We start from the raw sequence: 20,169 nt of genomic DNA, 5'->3' as shown, positions 1-20,169 counted from the left end.
ACTGGGTACCAGGCTAATAACCTAACTGTGAGTCTGCAGAGCCTCATCTGAAAAATGGGAAGGAAACTCTACCCAGCCCATAGCCTGGTGAGGTTTAAATGAGCTATATTGTGCGACTGTACGTGTGCAAAGATTTAGAACCTGGTCCCTGGTACTTAAGTGTTGGCTGTTACAATTCCTGCCCATAATACTCACTGCTCCTTTACCCTGACTCAGGTCATCCCCACCTGGAGCTTTCTCTCCTGTCTTCCCATGCCTCTCCATCTGCCCTCTGAAGCCCAGATCTGGCCCCCAACCCTTCCTCTGCTCTTCCAGAAAGTCTTTCCAGATTGTTCCAAACTGCACTGACCTTTTCCTAGAGATGCCTCCACCCTTCCCCAGAAGAACTCGGATCCAGCAGAAGAGAGGAGACCCTGGAGGCAGTCCACACTATGAGACGACAACTCTAAATAACGGCAATGTCTTAGCTGAGCACTTAGCAAATGCCACACACCCTCCTTAGCACTTCTCACAACTGTCATTTAATGCAGTGATCCTGTGTGGTAGATACTATTTTTTCCTCCATTTTGCATCAAGAAAATGAAGGTGTTAAGTGCTCTTCATACAGTTGCATGGCTGGTGACAGGGGGCTCAGAGAGTATCATATCATTCCTCTGAGGCAGTGTATCCCAGTGGCTGAGGGCACAGGCTGCCCCAATACAAGTTCCACCTCTGTCTCATACTGGACTGGCTTTAGCAAGGTACATAAGCTCCTTGTGCTTCAGTTTCCTTGTCTATAAACAGGGGTAATAATAGACCCGACCCCCTAGGTTGCTGCAGTGGGAGTAAAAAGCACTAGTAGAGTGCTGGCACATGGTAAGTCCATATAAAAAGTGGCTGTTAACATGATCCATGGCACCCCCTCATTTTAATTGAGGAGGTTCTGAGGCACAGAGCAGGAAAGAACCATGGAGGTAGTGGTCCAGCTGGGCCCACAGTCTCATCTTCTTTTCCACCTGATGGCTGCCTTTTGACTCTACTTAATTAGGTCTCAGCTCTGTCCTATGGAGCCCCACCCCATGACTCAAAGTAGGGGATAGGGAGAGGTAGCAGAACCTCTCTTTAGGCCACGGGAGGGTGCAGCCTCCTGTCTCCTCTGAGTACTTGGGGTTAGAGAAGGGCCATTCCCTTGCCACCAGGAGACTCCCTCACACCCTGCCCTCTTCCATGCCCAGCCTGAATGCCCCTTCCTCCTTGAAGGCCTCCCTGATCCCACCACCTACACTCAGCCTGCCCAGCAGGAAGTGCTTTCTCTCTCCACTGAATTCGCACAGCACCAGCTCCACCTCTCCCCACTGGCACGACCTCTCTGAACTGCAATCCAGGCTATCAGAGTGCACATCTCTCTCTCTGCAGTCCCCTACCCCTGGCCCTGCCCTCACTCCACCCAGGCCAGACACCTAAGACTCCAGCTCATCATGTGAGTTGAATAAGTAAGTGAGAGGGTGAGAGAATGAATGAGTGAGGGAATGAATGAATGAGTGAATGAATGAGTGGGTGGGTGGGTGAGTGAATCTCTCCCACAGGCTTGGGGTCCCTCAGACAAGTTCAGGTTTGGGGGGTGATCTGTGGTTGGCTCTGACTCACAGGACCCCCAAGGCAGGGCCAGAGGAGGGCCAGGTGGGGTCCTGGGGGAAGTTGGAGGGGTGCCACCTCGGTGGAAGCCACCTACTGCTGTCCCCTCCTACCTCCAACTCCAGTGGAGACGGACATGGAACATACAGATACCTGCTCGCGGGGCCCTCAGCCATACCCTCTCTCTAGCCTACCCCACCCACTCCAATTCAGGGCTCCAGACACAGACAGTCACTCACTCCCCTCCTCCCCCACCCCTGCCTCTTGCTGCCGTGGCTCCCTCAGCCTAGAATGTTCTCTCCATTCATCCATCCCTCAGCTCTCACCTGACGTCAAGTGTCTACTAGTCCCTAGGGCCTAGCTCAGGGGTTCTCAGCCTAGCTTCTCAGCAGAATCGCCTGGGGAGCCTTTAAAAATCATGGTGACTATGACTAACTCAGGTACTGATTTAATTGGTTGGGATGGTGGCTTTTCTAAAAGCTCCTTGGTGATTCTGATGTGCAGCCAGGTTTGAGAACCAAGAACCTAGTTTGAATACCACCTTCTCCGTGAATCCTTGCCCACTTTCCCCACAGGGAACGTCTTTCTTCCTCTCCTGAGCATGCCTGGGGGTGAGACCCCCTCCCCAGCACTGGCCTGCCCCCTCCTGAGAGGGTGTCCACCCTTACATCTGTCCGGCTCACCCTCCTGCCAGGATGCCCCTGTGGGCAAGCCTTCTTGTCCTCCCCCAGCCCAGGGCTTCACAGGTGGCGGTGCAATTAACCTGCGTGCAGCTCACCTGCACACCAGGTCCCCACCCCACCTCCCTCCTCTGCTCTTCCCTCCCGGATGCTTCTCACTGCTCAGCCTCAAAAGCCTCTGAGACCTACGATACAGGAACAGCAGCCGTGGACTAGGAGGCAGGACACCTGGGTCCAGGGCCACCTCAGCCTGGGACCCCTCTCCCTCCACGTGGTCTGAAGAGTCACTGCCCTCAGGGCTCCATCTTCCCATCCCCTAGTCTAGAGGCATGGACCTGATATTCTTTGGGTTTCCTGAAACTGTGCGCCCATCTGGGCCGCCTGCCTTGGTTTCCTTGGCTGGTGGGGCCTAAAATCCACTTTCGGCCTCTGTTAGGGCTGAGCAAGAGCTCGGCTGAGGGAAGGCCAGCATGGCCGGGAGCGGCGCCATTAACAGTTCATGTTCACGGACTGGCCAGAGAGCTCGGCCCAGGGGGACCGTTACATTGAACCGGGCTGCCAACTAATCAAGTATTTAAACAGACGGTGCTCAGAGGAGCTCCTGTAAGAGAGAGGATCCAGAAGAAAAGTGGATCCTCGAGTCTGGGCAGAGAGCCCCACCCTCCAGCAACTGAAGCATAAGTGAGGCTGGCGAGCCTCCAAGGAGGCCCCCAGCCCCAAATCCCCAACCGCCCATGCAGAGCCTCTCTCTGGCCCCGCCAGGCATCAGGAAGCTGACGGTGCCTTTGCCTTGTGGGCCTCGGCGTCCTGTCTGCACAGCGGGGAAGTCAGGAGGGGGGGCGTTACACAGGGCCACTGGTTCTCAGCCAGGGGCCATGCCACTCCCTTGGGACATTGGGAATGTTGCGAGGCATTTGTGGCTGTCAGTGGGATCAGAGGAGTTATGGGCATCTACTGGGGAGAGCTAAGGCCGCTACGTGTCCTGCGGTGCATGGCCCCCTCCAGCACGAGGAAGCAGGATCCCTCCCCAGTGCTAACAGCAGCCCCGGGAAGCGCTGCTCCAGATGGGCTCAGGACTGGGGCTCCTGCTGCTGCCTGCTCTCTGGCTTCTGATGAGTGAGCAAAGCAGGTGGGAAATGACCCCACCCCTCCTGCCTTGGGCTGACCAGGTGCTCTCCAGCTCGGCTACAGGCAACAGCTGTGTCCCTGCTGCCACCAGGCCCAGGCTGCCTGCTAACGAGCTCTCTGACAGCCGCTGCCCAGCCCAGACACCAGCTCTATCCCAGCCCCCATGGGATCGGAGCCAGCCACCCAGGACAACCCCTTCCAGAAGGAGGCATCCAGGGCAGGCCGACCCCAAGGAGGGCAACCCCAGTATCACCGTCCAGAACAAATTCAGGCCTCCATCACCCCAAAGGGCTTTCTCAAGGACCCAGGGACCTATACCTTCCACCGCTCTCTAGAAGGTGGCCGGATGCTGGGACACCAGTTCTCAAGGCTGGCCTGGGTGTGCTGGGGATGCCGTGCCCTCCCTGCCACCCCACTCACCTGGGGAGGAGTCGTTCAAGCCCAACAGGTCATTCGCCCTCTGGATCTTCTCCAGGCACATGGCTTGCTCCTTCTTGAGGATGCAGCTAGAGTGCATGGCGGTGGCCTGCAGGGAACACATGGTGAGAGGGAGCAGGGAGGTTCATCTACAAGCCTGCCACCTAAGCCCCAGGGGCAGTAGGGTGCGGGGTGGGAGGCAGGCTGGGGGGGGGGGGTGCGGGGGTGTGGAGGCAGAAGCAGGAAGGGGATAGTGACAAAGAGATTTCAGGGCCAGCAGGGGCCCTGACATCCACTTTGTCACAGATACCATGAGGGCTCTTCTCCTTCACCAACTCAATGTGCGGCCTTGGGCAGATCGACCCCCTCCCTGGGTCTCAGTTGCCACATCTTTAATAATATTAGCAAACACATATGTAGCACTTTACTATGTGTATGCATTATTCTGTCACACATATATATATATGTACATCTCAAGAGTACTACAAAGTAGGTACTATTTTCACCATTTCATTTTACAGATGTGAAACTTAAGCACAGAGACATTAAGTAACTTGCTCCAAGTTACATGGCTTAGGAGATGTACAGCCTGGATTCAAACCCAGGCGGTCTGGCTCCAGAGACACGAGGCTAGTACTGCCCTTCATGGGAGCAAGCAGAGGGAGGAAGAGAGGAGGGGCTAAAAGAGCTCATTCATCCTCTCTCTCCTCTGGGGCCTCAGGAAGGAGGCACGCCCCCGGGAGCTGCAGGAGAAGGAGCTGCGGTAGCATTCAGTGGGGCCCGCTAGCCCCTCTCATTTACTCCTGTCCCATTTGACCAAAGAGGAAACCAAGGCTCAGAGCCATTAAGAAACTCGTGCCCAAGGTCACACAGCGGGTTAGTGGCAGATACTGGATTAAAGCGCAGGACCAAGTAACTGCAAAGCCCATGCAGTGCTCCCATGACAGCTGCACCCTAACACTGTCACTTTAATCAAAACTCCAGGGCAGGGGTGGTTCCGTAAAGGGATGTGGTAAGGATGGAGGCAGGCACTGGGCATCTGAGCTGCCAAGGGCAGTGTTCACGGATCCAGTCCAGCTCTTGACTGTTCTCAGATATACAGGTGGCCTCCAGGGAGAGGGACGGGTTTGTCTGCGGTCAGACAGTAAGGCAGGACTGGCATCCAGGGCTCTCAAGACAGCTGCATCCATTGAAGGTCAGAATTCCAAGGTTGAGGGGAAGGGGTCAGCGCCTGGGAACACCCCCATCCCCCTTGCTGGGGGAAAGACATGAGCAGAGAGCAGGCTTCTGAGCTCTCACCTAGCAAGACTTGTGGGCAGGGGACTGGAATCAAAAGAGCCTTCTGCAGCCCTGACCAGGGCTCCTGTATACAGTTGAGCAGGTTGTGTACTGCACAACTCGAAAGGTTGCCACACATGTCACCATCATAATAGGTTTGTAAACTATGTAACAATTTCTGGTCAAATCAGTACAGGGTCTTGAGGAAGGGGCACCCTTTCTAATTCACACAAAGGCACTGTGAATGGTCCAGTGGGGGTGCTGGCAGAGAAACCAGCCAGGTGAATTGAGCTTGGCTGAGGGCACACAAAAGATACATGTTCTCTGGGGTGGGGGCTCAGGTGAGTCTGGGGCTCCGCTGGTCACGGAGGGGAGGGTCCTGGGCCCTTACCATAGGCAGCAGGAGGAGAGCAGCCAGGGAGGCCTGCACGATCCTGGCCATGACACTTCTCAGCCTGGAAGGAGGCTCAGGCCAGCACCGCTCGCCTCCCACTCAGAGCAGCCACTGGTCAGCCCCAAGGTGTCTGCAGGCTAGAGAGAAAGGCAAGGCATGAATCCTGTGGGTCCAGGAGCAGAGGAGGGGCAGGGACCCCTCCCCTCCTGCAGGAAGGCTCTCAGCCTCTGAGGGTAACCTCCTCCATGCCTTCTTCCGTGCTGTTCTTTATTCTTCTATCCTGCAAACAGCAGCTGAGCACCTACTGAGTGCTGGGCGCTGGGGGTGCAGTGGGGAACACACCGGCTCAGCCCCCATCGGACTCCTGGAATGGTCCGGATGGCTTTCTCCTCTGCAGCAGATGACTATCTCCCCAACTCTCCCCCACAGTGATGGTTTTAGCTGGCCCCTGCACGCCCGCCTGGAGAGGACAGATCCCGGTCCCTCAGGTGTAGGCATAGGATGAAGGTCTCCCAATGAACACGGCTGGAGTGACATGTGCCACTTCCGCACCACCTGTGCCTGAGGCATCGCATGCCCTCCACTTCTACTCTTTCACCCTTCCCAAATGCTGGACCAGCTCTGACGGCACAGCGAGGACAACACGAGGGGCAGGGAGCGGCACTCGGAAAGAAACTCGGATGGCTGAGCGAGCTGGTGGAGCCGAGCCAGCCCACCAGCCCCAGAAGGCCTACCCAGCCCCAGACTGCTAGGTGAGAAAGAACGGTGCTGCTGTCCAACTCGCTCACTCATAGGGCCGCTGTGTTCCACTGCTGAGCCTGCTCCCCTAACCAACATAACCTCCTGTCACTCTGCCTCAGCCCACCCGGCCTTCAGGATAAAGCCTTTACCATCATGACACACAAAACAGTGACTGCTGAAGACTGTGCTCAGGCCTCAGAGCTGCAGGAGCTCCAAGACGGAACGTCTTGGAGGATGAGGGCCACCAGTGGGGACCAGACAGGGTACGAGGAGCTGAGGGAGGAGGCTGTGGGAGCCCCAGCACATTCCCAGGGGAAGAGTCTGCTCTGCTTCTAAAATTGATCTTTAACGCATATTCCCTACAACCCCGCAATTCTGCATCTGGGTATCTTTCCTAGAGAAACGTGCACCATACAAAAAGAAGCATATGCAAGATGTTTACCGCAGCATCATTTAAAATAGCATCAACAGCAAAACCTGGGGCAACAAAGCATCCATCAGGGAGGCAGTGTTAATGGGCCCCAGCATAGCTATACAATGGAATACTACATAGTAATTTTAAAATTATTACTTTTATTATTATTAAATTCTTATTAAAGAGATTGAGTAGGCCCGGCTCAGGGCCACCATAACCCATAGGTGTCTGGTTCAGGAGGCCCATGGGCGGCTGCATCCCGACCATTGGTCCTTGCACACCTCCTACCAGCGGGCAGAGGGGCCATTACCCCGGGACCGCTGTGCCCCCGGCCCTCTGCCTACCCACGCCTCCCTCCCCCCTCCTTGGGGAGCTCCCCTTGGCCTCTTCAAGCTCAATCTGGTGACAAGCAAGCACCTAAAAAGGACAAAGGAAACCAGCCACAGGAAGGCTCAATGAAAGGGGGCCCCCTCCCACCCACCCACTGCTCTGCCTGCTCAGGGACCACTCAGAGATGCTGAGAGAGGCCTTGAGTATCCCCAAGAGATGCTCTGAGACGCCCAGGGGCCCATGGGGATGCTGGCCCAGCCTCTCCCCTGCAGGTCAGAAAGGACTGGGCAGGCGCGGGAAGCAAAGGCCCCAGCATCCCTGGGCACCTCAAGATACCAGCTGTGCTGGACACTCAGGCTTTAGTCTCTGTACCCCCTCCCCGGGCCCTCCACACCCCTGATGGGCACAGCCTGCCTCTGGCATGACCTGGCGCTGGTGGCCCCCAGGGGGCTTGGTCACCTCCACTATCCCTGGGGAGCCCAAGGCCCAGTCTGCAGCGAACTGACACTCCTGACCGGCCTGGCTGGAAGAGAGCAGTGCCCGGCCCACTAACCCTCAGCAAATGCTGGAGGCCGTCTCTCCGGGCCAGCAGAGGGCTTAGAGAAGCTCCCACAAGGCAGAAGGCCTCTGATATCTGGAGCCCATTCGCCCACACCTACGACAACTTCAGGCCAAAGGCTGGTGAGGGGGGAGGGCTCCACACAGCCCCTTCTGGCAGGGTGCCAGCGCCTCAGCCTGCAGCGTGGGCCTGGCTTCTGGCCCCAGCACTGGGCCCCAATCTAGACCCTTTGCTTCTGCGGGTCTCAGCTTTCTTAGCCAAGAGAAAGGTGGCTGCTCATCTCAGCTCCCTCCTTGGCCTGCCACACAGCCAGCAGGGCCCAGACAAGAGCCACGGGAGGGAAATGGATGCACAGCCTGTGTTACCAAGGGGACACACAGTGCTCCTTCCGGAGGGGCTGTCTCCCTTGGACTCCCAGCAAGATGCCACCAGAAACATCAAGCCAGCCACTGTTTCTGTCTCTTGGGAGAGACCTCGGCCCTGGGGCACAGAGCAAGCTTCCTGGAGGAGGAGGCCTGGGAAGAGCGAGGAGCACCGGAGACGAAATCAGAGCTCCCTGCTCCCAGCGACACCCTGAGACGGCAATAGCACTACTCCCTTCCTTCAAGACCGGGCTCCCACAAATGAAGACTCGTGCCTCCTCCCCAAGCCCTGACCCTGGTCCCGAGATGCGCTCTGACCTCTCAGCCCAGCGCTCCACCCAGGCTGCCCGTCAGAACCACTGAGGAGCGTTTAAAAATACCCTTGCCAACTGAGTCGGCCTCTCTGGGGCCGGGCCCGGGCATGGGTGTTATTTAAAGCACTCCAGGTGACTCTCACCTGGATTGGATTCGGATTATAAAGCCTGTTTTTTTTTATTATTATTATTTTTTTTTTGTGAGGGAGATCAGCCCTGAGCTAACATCCATGCTAATCCTCCTCTTTTTGCTGAGGAAGACAGGCTCTGAGCTAACATCTATTGCCAATCCTCCTCCCTTTTTTCTTCTCCAAAGCACCAGTAGATAGTTGTATGTCATGGCTGCACATCCTTCTAGTTGCTGTATGTGGGACGCGGCCTCAGCATGGCCGGAGAAGCAGTGCGTCGGTGCGTCCCCGGGATCTGAACCCGGGCCGCCAGTAGCAGAGCGCATACACTTAACCGCTAAGCCACCGGGCTGGCCCATAAAGCCTCTGTTTTAACCTTTATTAGAACCAGGAGAGCCGGCCCAGAAGAGCTGGTGGCTTCCCTGGCTCTGCCTACTCAGGAGGGCAGGTGGGCAGCGGGCAAGCCAAGAACGAGTTTGTGTTTTGAGAGCTGGCTGATTTCTGATTTTCTCTCTCTCTGTCTGTCCCACTCTCTCTCTCTCTCTCACACACACACACACGCACACACTACACAGAAACAAGTCCAAAGAGAAGAGCAACCCCACAGAGACAAACACAGACATTTATCCCCAGGGCACCCACCTGATGGCATCATACAAACGCCATGTGTGGAACACACGAGGGTGGAGAATCCTTCAGGGACCGGCAGATGACTCCACACACACACAGATACACACAGACACACTCTCCTCCCCAGAAATGCAGAAGCACACAGAACAAAGATACATGCAGGTGCAATCACACAGCTTTTAGATATTCACGTACGTTTACCAGATTACTGATATATATAACAATACGGACACACTTATTCTGCAAAGGCATTCAGATATACAGAGGCAGTTATATATACATGGATTCGGAGGCAGGTGCAGGTACACACACAAACACATGCACTCAAATGGGGATGCCAGTCTTGCAGGATGCTCGTCCCTGCTCCAGGCAGGGCAGCTCCTCGGCCACCGCTGCACTGGATTAAAAACAAGCTGGAGCAGAGGCCCCCAGCCCCATCAGCCCCCAGCTCCCCGCTCTGGCCTGCTTAGGCAACGATGTGAACCAGGGGAGAGGTGCGCCCCCCGCCCGGTGACGCGGGGTGGAGGGGCTGGGGAACTCTCAACATGGCACCTCCTCTGGAACTAGACCCGGGGTCTTGATTCCCCCTGTTGCCCTCTCTTTTATTTATTGAGATATAATTGACATGTAACATTATGTTAGTTTCAAGTGTAGAACATAGTGATTCGATATTTGTATGTACTGTGAAATGATCACCCCAGTAAGTGTAGCTAACATCTACCACCACACAGTTACAACTTTTTTTTCTTGTGATGAGAACTTGTGAGATCTACTCTCTTAGCCCGCTGTTGTCCTGTCTTGTTAACCTCCCCCCACTTCAGTCCACCCCTGCCCAACTAGACACAGACACTCACCAGCGAGAGAGCACCTGAGAGCTGCCCGGGCTTGACCTTCCCACTCCCCCGCCTCAGCTGGGGATCACCTGCTCTGGCCTCTCTCAGAGCAATAATCTCCTCAGCCCCTCCTGGCACTTCTGCCCCCCTCCCAGCCCTGCCCTGGGGCCACCCTGCACCACCCTTGATGGACAGCACTCAGAGTTCACAGTCTTAGGCCACCTGCCCCAAACCTGGTACCCCTCAGGACCACATGCTGGCTCCTCTGCCCTCTGAGATGCATGCCCTGAGCCTGCCACCTGCAGCCCTGTCAGCGGCTCCTCCTCCTCATCCTCATCCTAGCTGCCTCCCTCCTCTGGACTTCCCCAAGCTGCCGATGTCCCCTCACAGGACAGGGCCAGGCCTGGCCACTGCAGCCTGGGGTTGGACTCTCCTCTCCCTGGGGATGACACTGGGCTCTGCCGGCCCAGCCACACAAGTGGCTCAGGATGACCTGGTCACTGATACTCTGAGGATGTCTCTCTTGGGTCCAGGCTCTACTGGGGCAATTCGCTTTTGCAACTGATCTGAGGACAACTAACCTCTATCTCCTGGCATTTATTGTGGTAAAGTTGGGGACAATTTTGCCAGAGTTTTTAGCCTTAGGGACTCAGGAAAGCCACTTGGCTCTTCTGGGCCTCAATATGATTACCTGTAAAATGAGAATAATAGTAAAACCTATCTCATAGATATTACCGTGAGGCATCAACAAATTATATAAGTAAACTATAGAGCATAGCCGGGCCCCCAGTAAGGGCTACACATATGGTAACTATTATTATCATCTTACCACTGATTTTCAGGTTTTTGCACCCTCTTGCTGTCACGTCTACCCCGATAGCCTGTGTCACATTCAAAATGGGAATAGCAGGCCTGCTGTGACTTTCTTTGCTAATGACTAACATTTATTAAACACTCAGTACGTGCCAGGCACTCTTCCAATCAATAAATATGCATTAACTATAAAACCTATAAAGTAGTTACTAGCATTATTCTCATTCTATAGCTGAGATAACTGAGGCACAGAGAGGCTAAGCAACTTCCCCAAGGTCACATAGCAAATACATGGTAGAGCTGGGAAGTGATCCCAGGCAGCCTGGCTCCAAAGCTTGTGTGCTCCATCCCTATGCTCCTGCCAATCTCTGTCACTGGTACAAGGAAGATCAGCTCAGAAGCTGATTTGTACCCCTTTGCATTGGTACCCCATTAATGATCCCTCTCACACCCTGGGGACTGGTCAGGCCTCTGCTACTCCCTGTCCGTATTCCTATATCTGACGCACCCTCCTTAGGAAGAGTTAATTACAGACACGGCATTTCAGACCTTAAATGGACTTTAAAAGCCACTTCCCTGTGGTACTGAGTTACCTGTGGGGAAACTGAGGCCAGAGAGGGGAGACACTTCCCAAGGTCACACCGTGGAGAGTCCTGGAGCCCTGCCTGGCAGAAATGGATGTGACAGATACCTGAACTGGAGGGGAGCCTGCTCCCCCTTCCAGACTCGAGGGGGCCTGCCCTCCTCATCGGCCCAGTGAGCAACCAAGAGTAGGAACTGACAAGAGCAGCTGCACGGCCTGTCCTCCGGTGAGCCACTGCGCCAGGCACACAGGAAGACGGCGTCATCACCCAGCACACGGGAGCCAGCGGTGAGTCACCGGGCTCGTAACTTTCCGCACGGAGTGAGAGGGGACTCAGAGACCCTCAAGCCATGCCCCTACTGCCCCACACCCTGCAGGACCCTCTCTGCAGCACCGCGGCTGAGGATGGCCCGGCGCCTGGGATGGGGCGCTCGCCCCCTCCAGCGCTGGTCCAGGGCCCTCAGGGGCAAGCTCTGATGTCTTTCCACCATGTCCTTCCAGGCCATCCTTTGCCTCATGAAGCCCCCACAGTGGGCGGGCAGCACCTCGCCCTCCCTCTCCATTGGACCGCACAGCCTGGGGTCCCTCTCCTGCCCTCATAGAGCTGGAGCCATCTGCCATCTCCTATTGGACTCCTCTGGCCGCTCAGCATCCCTCCCCGTCACAGGGCAGTGCCAAGCCTGGACACCAGACAGAAGATGACCCAGGAGAAGTAGATCACTGGCCTCCCTTGCTGGCCACATGCTCCCTTTAATGAAACCTGAGCAGGACTGCCCCCCATTCCTCCTCTCCCTCCCGGTGCAGGGACCCAGGGAGGGCGGCTGAACGATGGAACAGTGCTCCCCCTCAGCTCACCTCTCAAAGGGAGGGAACTGCACTTGCTTCTGGGAAGGAAGGGGAAACCTCCAAAACCTCTTTCCTCCTCAGTGAGGTCAGAGCTGATAAAAGCAGAGCCGGGCTCCTGGGCGAGGAGCATCCTGGAAATTGCAGGATTAATCACTAATGTGATGCTCCTCTTGGTGTTCAAACCTTCCCCTTTCAGAGCCTGGCCCCCGGAGGCCTGTGCACAGCTGGTGACAGAAGCCAGGTCCCTGGAAGGGCCCCCAGGGATGATTCCCCCCAAGCCCTGCATTTTACACTCAGGGAACCCGGGATCAGGGCAGGGGAGGGCCAGGCCGGAGCACACACGTGCACACTGGTGTGTTATCCCATTTCACTCGTGAGGGTGTGAGGCCCCAAGAGACAGGGAGACTTTCCCAGGGTCATGCTGCACAGCCCTTCCACACTGGACAGGGCAGGCACATCCCCCGTCCTCAAGGGGTTCTGGGAGTTCTCTGCCAGGGAGAGTGCCCGCCCCCCACCAGGCAAGAGGAAGAGGGGAGAAGAGGGGGAAGGAAGAAGCAGAAGATAAAAGGAGGAAGAGGAAGGTGGGAAGAGGCAGTAGGAGGTGGGGAGGGAGAGGGAGCAGGAAGCCAGGAGCAGGCACTGTTTCTGGATAGTTCACTGAGCACCTCCCAGCAAGGGTGTGGCTCAGGGGAGGTGGGACTGCCCCCTGTTAACCAGCAGTCGCTCCTGAGTGGGTGTGAGGCCCTGGGAGAGAGGGCCAGCTCTGCCTCACATGTGCCCCGGGCACACAGCACGGCACAGGCACGGGCAGGGCAGGTGGGGGGGGGGGCAGGAAACTCTGCTGAGTGGCGGGGTGGGTCTGGGAAGGTGACTCGGGGTGTCGAGGGACACAGCAAGATATCAGGCGGTGGAGGTGGACGAGAGGGCGAAGGCTGGTGCCAGTCTGCGGACGCCAGGGACACTGCCTTGATCCACGGGACAGGGCTGGGGGCACTGAAGAGTGTGAAGCGGGGAAGAGATGAATTCTCGGTTAGGGAATCTTCCTCAGAAGGCTGGTGTGCTGAGTAGAAGGGAAAGTGCAGGCAGAAAACCCACCCTGAGGCCGTTTTCTGCGTTGAGGTTAGAGGTGATGGGGGCCTGCAGCTGGAACGGAAAGAGGGGGACACAATCCAGAGACTTGGGAAAACGGGAGAGGGGAGTCTCCCAGGCCTACCTCCAGGGAAACAGCGGGAAGGAAATGTCAGAAGGTGACAGAAGGGATAGGAAGAAACTGAAGGCAGGACCCGGTTCACCACACAGCCTTAAATCAGAAGCTGGGAAGTTCCGAGGCGTCTACAAAGGAGCTGCATATTTTTTTTCTCAGCCAACCCTCTGTGGTGCCCACTTGTCAGGGGGGAACGATGAGGACAGCTAAGGCAATGCATGGAGCTAAGATGAGAGCGTCCAGGTATTCCTCAAGGCCAACCTGACCTCCTATCACCACCTCCAGGAAGCCCATCCTGGATGCACCCACCTCCACTGACCTCACCCTCCTCCTAGACGAGGAGCCCCTCACTCCTGCCTGGGCTGTTTCAGGACTCAGGCTGCTCATTGTCAGTTGCAAGTCTTGTCTGGAAACAAGGGGCATGTCCAGATTTCCCTACAGTCTCCCTCCTGGTGGAGGTGGGCATGGATGTGGGCACAGAGGGTGAATGGGAAAGGGGACTCAGGACCTGTTTGGTGAGCTCAAGTGCTGTAATGTCATTTCATGAATGTTGTCTCCAGGTGTCCTTAGAGTGGGAGATTCATCATACGGACACAGGGGAGGCTATCTGGGGTGGGGTGCAGAGGCCAGGCAGGGAGCCTCTCCTGGCACTGACCCATGTAGCAGATGGGCACTCCATGCTCAAGCAGAGTGGAGGGAAGCATCCGAAGCCCCCTGGGGCAGCTCAGGCTCTCAGCACTGAGCTCCTCCCTCCTTCAACCTCTTAAACCACTTCTCTGCTCTAACCTTACAGCCCAGGAGTTGGCAAACCATTCCCGCAGGTCAGATCCAGCCTGTCACCTATTTTTGTACAGCCGGTGAGCCAAGAACGGTTTTTACATTTTTAAATGGTCGGGAAAAAATGAAAAGACTCATATCTCAGGACACATGAAAATTGTATGAACATCAATTTCAGTGTCCATTAATAAAGTTTATTAGAACAGAGCCATGCTCATTTGTTTGTGTGTCATCTATGGCTGCTTTTACACTACAACAGCAGAATGAAGTACAAGAGTGTACCGCCAGCAAAGCCTAAAATATTTCCTCTCTGGCCCTTTACAGAAAGTTTGCCACACTTGTTCTGGTCTCAGGCAACACACACACATTTTCCTCATTCAATTCAACGCGTATCTGGCCTTTCATTAACGCAGACTTTGGTGATCGTCCTTGTGCAAATGTCCAAGTCCCCAGGTGTGACCAGATCTGTGTGACAGGGTGTGTCCCCATGTCCGTTTGTCTTCCTGCTGCTGCACGTTTTGCCCCAGCTCTCTGGCAGTTGTCACGGGAAGTCTATATGCCTCCCCAGCAGTGTGTCACTCCCTTTCTGTGTGTCACTATGGGAGTGGCTGTCACCGTGTGCCTCTGACGGCATCCAGGGCTCGGTACAAACACGTCGCAGCCGAGGAGTTTCCAGCCTGCATGTTGCCAGGCAGCTAGACCACTAGGCCCAGCCTGTTCAGACCCTGGACTTTAGATTCCTCTGGCCAGAGGCAGTCGGAGCTTCCAGGACCTCTAATCCAGTGCAGAAAAACCCCCAGGCAGCCCCTGTCCGGGGCATCAGACCTCTGCTCACATACTCCCCACACAAAAAACTACTGTTACTCCAGGTGTCAGCTCCATGCTGAGTGGCTCTCAGGGAAGCAAGGCCTTCCTGGCAGGGAGCCGAGCTCAAGCTCTGTGCCTGGCACACTTTGGTTCTGCCCTCAGCCAGACAGCACAAGGTGTCCTGCACTTAATCAGTGCCAGCCCTCGGTCAAGGAAGTCTTCATCCCTGGGAGGCCAGAGACCTGGGACACTCAACCTGAGGTCATATCCCCAGGAAGAAAGCCACCATGCAGGCTTAGCCCCTGTCTTTCCTAGCCTCTCAGTTGCGTATACTGATCTGTAAACACCCACTTCGTGTGTTTGTTTATTCAACACAAATTGAGCGAGAGTTCCAAAGCAGGAGCAACACAGAGAGGAGTGGCTGCATGAAAAAGGATGGGTCCCCCAATGTTTCTCCAATCAACTGCCTGTCAGCCTGAACCTTTCACAAAAGAGGACCTTAATGGATCCTTTAGTCTGATCAATCTTTAGAATGCAGGAAAGGGTCCCTGGAGAGGCTCCCCATGGACACCTCCCCTCACTGCACACAGGGGCAAACAGACTCACCAGGTCTTGTCCCAGACAGGGAATCACCTACCATTGACCTGCAGCACAGGGAGGGAAGGGACCCATCGGCCTTCCTGGTCACCCCACACACACTTGATGGATTGGATGGAAGATCTGGCCCAGGGCCTGCCCCAGTATGTTCTGTCTCTAATTTCTATGGACAAATTTCAGCTTGTGTCCGGCTGACAGCCCTGCTTGCCCTCCCCAAGGTCAGTGGGGAGCAGGAGCCCCAGATTCAGCCTGGGACCAGGGGCTCCGCCAACCCACCTGCACCCAGCACCAAACACAGATTAGGGCCTCCTGAGAAAATCTGGGTGCTGCTGCTGCCTGCCCCTCCCCCCACACCCTGCTCAGACAGTTCTTGATCCCCTTCCGAAGCCCACAGCCACAAAAGCCTCTAGCCTGACCTTCAGGATGCTTGTGTGCTCTGCCCAACAGCAGTCCCCAGGCAAGTTGCCCTTCTTAACCGGTGTGTAGCCCCCTCCCATCCCGCAGCCTCCCCCGACGCTGGGCTGCTCACACGAAAAGCCAAATGCTGTGTCTCGGTTTTGAGATTTTTTGTTTTGGTTTTGTTTTTTATGGGGCACTGTGAGGAGCACTGTGAGGCTGGGGGAGATAAAGAAAGTGGAACTGACGCACCTGCCCTCAAAGCTTAGAAATGGTCTGGAGAATCAGCAGGGGTATACCACCTCTCCTCCAGCATCTTCCAAAGGGGGCCTGAGCTTCCAGGGGTGAGGCTCTACTTCCCAGCTCCGCGTGAAATACAAGCGGCTTCTGGCTGGGCTCCCCCTCGAGCACCTAGATCCATCCATCAGCACCCTGGCCCCTTCTGATTCCCCAATCATCCAAGGTCCCGCCAGGATGTGGCCCCCGCCTCCCGCCGCTGCCGCAGGAGCCTGTGCCTTTAAGGTGGCCCGGCAGGGGTCTCGGGCAGGCCCACTTCAGCCCGAGAGACAGGCGCCTCCCTTGCACAGGCCCCCATGGGGCGTCTCCTCGCGGGACCGCTGAAGCCCAGGCATCCCGACCCCAGCCCTTCCGCGCCGCGGGAAACCGAGAAACGACGCTCTTTTGAACAATCTCGAATGTGTCACCATAGGGGGACATTCTACGCTGGCCCCTATCCCCCCTCCCCCCGAGCACATCGCTTGCCCACCCCTCAAACCCGCTGAGGACTGCGGTACCCAGACTCCAGGGACCCTCCAGCGTCGCCTTCCCAATTCGCGTAGGCGCGTCCGTGTGCCTCGGGAGTAGAGGCAGGTCCCTCTGGGTCGCTCCGGCCGCAGCGCCTTCCCAGCCCCTCGTCCTCCCTTCTCAGCACCGGGAGGGGCGAGAGGTAGCTAGGCCGACCCCACCCCCTGGGCTGCAGGGATCTGTCGCCCCAAGCACGGCCCCCAGACATCTGGCGGGGGGCTCAGACTGTCACGCAGGAAGGGGGCAGCGGCGGGAAGGCGCGTCATTTCGGATTCGGGAGATTGGCCCCGCGCTGGCCCTGGCCCGATCTCCGTCGGTGGAGGACGCGGTGGAGACCGCCGGGCTGGAGGAGAGGGTCCGCGGCCAACGAGGGGCGAAGGTTCTAGAGTCGGGGGAGGGCGGCCGAGGCGTGGAGGGGCAAGGGCGGCGGGGCGGCCCTTACCTGCTCGCAGCGGGGCCTCGCCGCGGGGCTGCAGGCTGCCGGCCGGCCCGGGGCACACTCCGCGGCGAGGGCGCGCGGCGACAGTCCGCGCCCCGCGCCGCCCGGGGAAGGGGAGCGTGTGCGACGAGGAGCGCGCGCCGGGCCCGGGGCTCCGCGTCCGTGTGTCCGCTGGCGCCGGTGTCCGCGGGTCCCTGCGCGGCGGCGTGTGCGTGTGCGCACGCGGGGCCCGCGCTCGCCGAGAGCCGCCGCCGCCGTCAGTCACCGCCCGGAGCCCGAGCGCGGCGCCCCCCGCCTGCCCGCGCCGCGCGCCCGCCCGGCCGGGTCTGCCCTGCGGGAGAGGCGCCGCCTCCGCCGCGAAGCCAGGCCTGGGGCTGGAGGGAGGCGACCGACCACCGCCTCCCCCGCGCACTTCGCAGGCTGGGGGGTGGGGTGCAGGCCAATGGGCGCCCGGGGGAGGGGTTAGGCCGGGGGTGGGAGGGTGAGAGCGGGGTAGAGAGGCCTCGCGGCAGACAAGAGCAGCAACTGAGGCACGGAGACCCTGGGGGCGAGGATGCGGAGGCGACCACCCCCCTCTGTCGCCGGGCTTCCGGGGCTCAGAGTCGGGCCTTCTCCGGGGCTCACTGCCCTCCTTTGCACCTTCCCCAAGATACCCAGAGCGAGAAAGCCCTCTTCCTTCTCCCTCCCACGTCCTCTTGATTCCCTCTCTGTAGAGCCTGTTCTTCCTCCTCCCAGAAGCCTTCCTTACCGGGCAAGTCCTAGACTCTCTTCGGGTTCTCCTTTGCCCCCACAGCCTGGTCCTGGGAAGGTCAGCTAGCTTTGGGGTGCTGCCTGGATGTCCTCGGTCGTGATCTCCTGGAGAACGCCTCTATGGCCAGAAAAGGGTTGTGGGGGGAGGCTTACAGCAACTTAAAATGATGCTGCTCTGGAGTCAGGCTGTCTGGGCTCCAGTCCTGGCTGTGCCAGGGCGAACTCTGTGAACTCAGGCAGGTGGCTTGACCTCTCTGAACCTCGGCTTCTTCTCCCTACACCCACCCCTCCCTCTTGACAGCAGCATTAAATAAGAATGGACCACACACCCCGTGGTAGGTTTTCACTGATGAATAAATTACTATTGCTTCTGTTATTGTGGTCCTGCTGAACCTCCTAGTACAGATGGGTAAATTGAGGCTTAATGAGGGAAACAGGTCACCGTCAGTAGCCCGTCAGCGGCGGAGCCAAAGCCTAGCTGAGAACAGTTAGTTACCCTCTGCCCACCCCCACCCGCCATCCCACTGCTCCTGCCTGCCCCTGCTCTCACTGTCTGGTCACTACCCGGAGCATCAGTATCCCAAGAGCTCCCTCCGTGTCCCCATCCACAGGTCTACAACCAGGTTCTGTCCTTCCCCACTCAAGTAAATTATTGTCCAGCCTCCCTGTGGGCCCAAGTCTTGGGTGTGGCCACCTTGTTGGGGAAGCCTCAAGGAGGAAGGGGAGGAGGAGGGAGGAGAAAGAGACTTGAGCCTTTCCTTGGCGATTCCAGGCCAACTGAGGAGAGAGGACTGGAGGGTGGAGCGGGAGTCCATAATGGAAACTTGAAGGAAGTATCTGAGGCCCCATAAAGAAGCAAGGAGTCCCCGAGGTCTGCATAGCGAGTTGATGATTTCTCTTTACCGCACAGCAAACGCTGGTCCCCGCTGGTACACCACACTGTTGGTCTACATGACTCACATTCCTTTCAGTCCAGGAAAGCTTCCTGAAGGAGGAGAATGTTAGTCCTTCTCTGTATCAGTAAGGAGTGGGACCGCTTTGGAGAGAAGAGGGCCAGGTGCTGTGCTAGAGTCAGACAGACAGACAGACAGACAGGACCTCTCTCTGGACCTGGCCACACTCCTTCCTAGCTTATTGCCCTAACCCCTGGAAGCCTGCTTCCTTGGTCTGCCTCCAACCCAGGTGTTGTGAAGATCAAATGAGATGCTGTGTGTGAAAGTGCTCTGTAAACTGTGAAATGTCATGAGAGGGAAGGAAGGGCTGCCAGGAGTCTCAGAGTCGGGAGGGAAGCACAGAGTGCGGGATGTTGGGGGCCCGGGCGTGTGATGAAGAGTGGAAACCGGAGTCACCCAGGGCAGGCCAGTCACTCTGGAAACGTCAATGGTCAGGCCCCAGGTGAGGTTCCCTTGGCCCTGAGGTTCTGCATTCAGTTCCAGGTTTATTCCCTTTTCCATACTCTTCATTCTTAAGGTCCCACCCTGGGTTCTGGATCCCCTGCTCTCTGTTCTGTGTCACCAGATATATGTCTTGGTGTGGGCAGTGGGCAGGTAGCACAGTGCATGCAACTTGGACACACCTTCCTCTGCCTGGGCAGCCAGCCGGACACAGGAGGAACCCACCCATCCTCTGCTCACACTCATTCCCTTCACCTGCTCTCCCTTTGCTTCAAGGCCCCTGGGCCAGAGGGTACTCCTAGCTGACCACAGCCAGGGGTCAGTCAGGGCTCCGGGTATCACTGTGCAATTCATGCTCTGCACAAAGGGACCTGGCCAAGGGGCGAGTGGGGGCAGAAATCCAGCTCCTGCTCTGACCACTGCCCACTAAGCCACGCACACAGGGTCTGCCCAAAAGGGTCTACCTTTTTTCTAGTTGGTCCTGGAGGGAGCGCCTCTAATTTTCACCAAGGTGCATATGGGCTAGCAGTCCTCGTAGATAGATTCTAATCCCAGCCCTACCTAGTAGCATCAGCCTGGGGGAGACGGGAAATGGACAACAGAGCTGGGATCCAGGAGGGCTGCCTAGTGCCCTTCTCTACGAATAAAGTGCCTGAGCCCAGAGGGCTAGCCTGAGGACACACAGGTAACTTACTTGTCAGACTGGGGCCTAAAGCCCATGCCCTGGTGCCCAACTTAGTGTTGCTCTACCTGGTGGGCTGCCCACATCATGCTGGAGGCCCAGGCTGGGCTTTCGTGTCCTAGACTGTTCTCTGCCCCTCTAGGCATATGGCTCTGGTCTCTCCAAATGCTCTTGGTTCTCCTCAAGCAAGAGCTACGCCAATTCTGTTCCCCCAGACTAGGCCTCCTCAAGGACAAAGCCAGGCCTCCCTCTTC

At 57.1% G+C, this 20,169-nt stretch overlaps 1 protein-coding gene across 3 annotated transcripts in view; it reads right to left on the bottom strand.

Moving 5' to 3' along the window:
* The window catches only part of ADCYAP1R1 (ADCYAP receptor type I), a 58,834-nt gene extending 41,467 nt beyond the window's left edge, over positions 1-17,367 (bottom strand). Inside the window, exons 1-3 of one of the 3 annotated variants that reach the window (XM_087429300.1) lie at positions 17,093-17,367; positions 5,509-5,648; positions 3,843-3,948 (exon numbers count right to left, since the gene is read on the bottom strand). In XM_087429300.1, coding sequence (XP_087285426.1) covers positions 3,843-3,948; positions 5,509-5,559 — 157 coding nt within the window. In that variant the 5' untranslated portion in view covers positions 5,560-5,648; positions 17,093-17,367. The remainder of the gene's footprint in view (positions 1-3,842; positions 3,949-5,508; positions 5,649-17,092) is intronic. The other 2 variants (XM_014785967.2, XM_004418858.3) reach the window with 2 other exon arrangements.
* Positions 17,368-20,169: the final 2,802 nt, after the last annotated feature.

The sequence above is a fragment of the Ceratotherium simum genome, chromosome 1 (genome assembly GCF_057802395.1).
Source record: "Ceratotherium simum simum isolate JZ-2026a chromosome 1, ASM5780239v1, whole genome shotgun sequence".
NCBI classification, from domain to species: domain Eukaryota; kingdom Metazoa; phylum Chordata; class Mammalia; order Perissodactyla; family Rhinocerotidae; genus Ceratotherium; species Ceratotherium simum.
The sequence above is the reverse complement of the archived record's forward strand: the minus strand, read 5'-3'. Positions and strand labels throughout refer to the sequence as shown.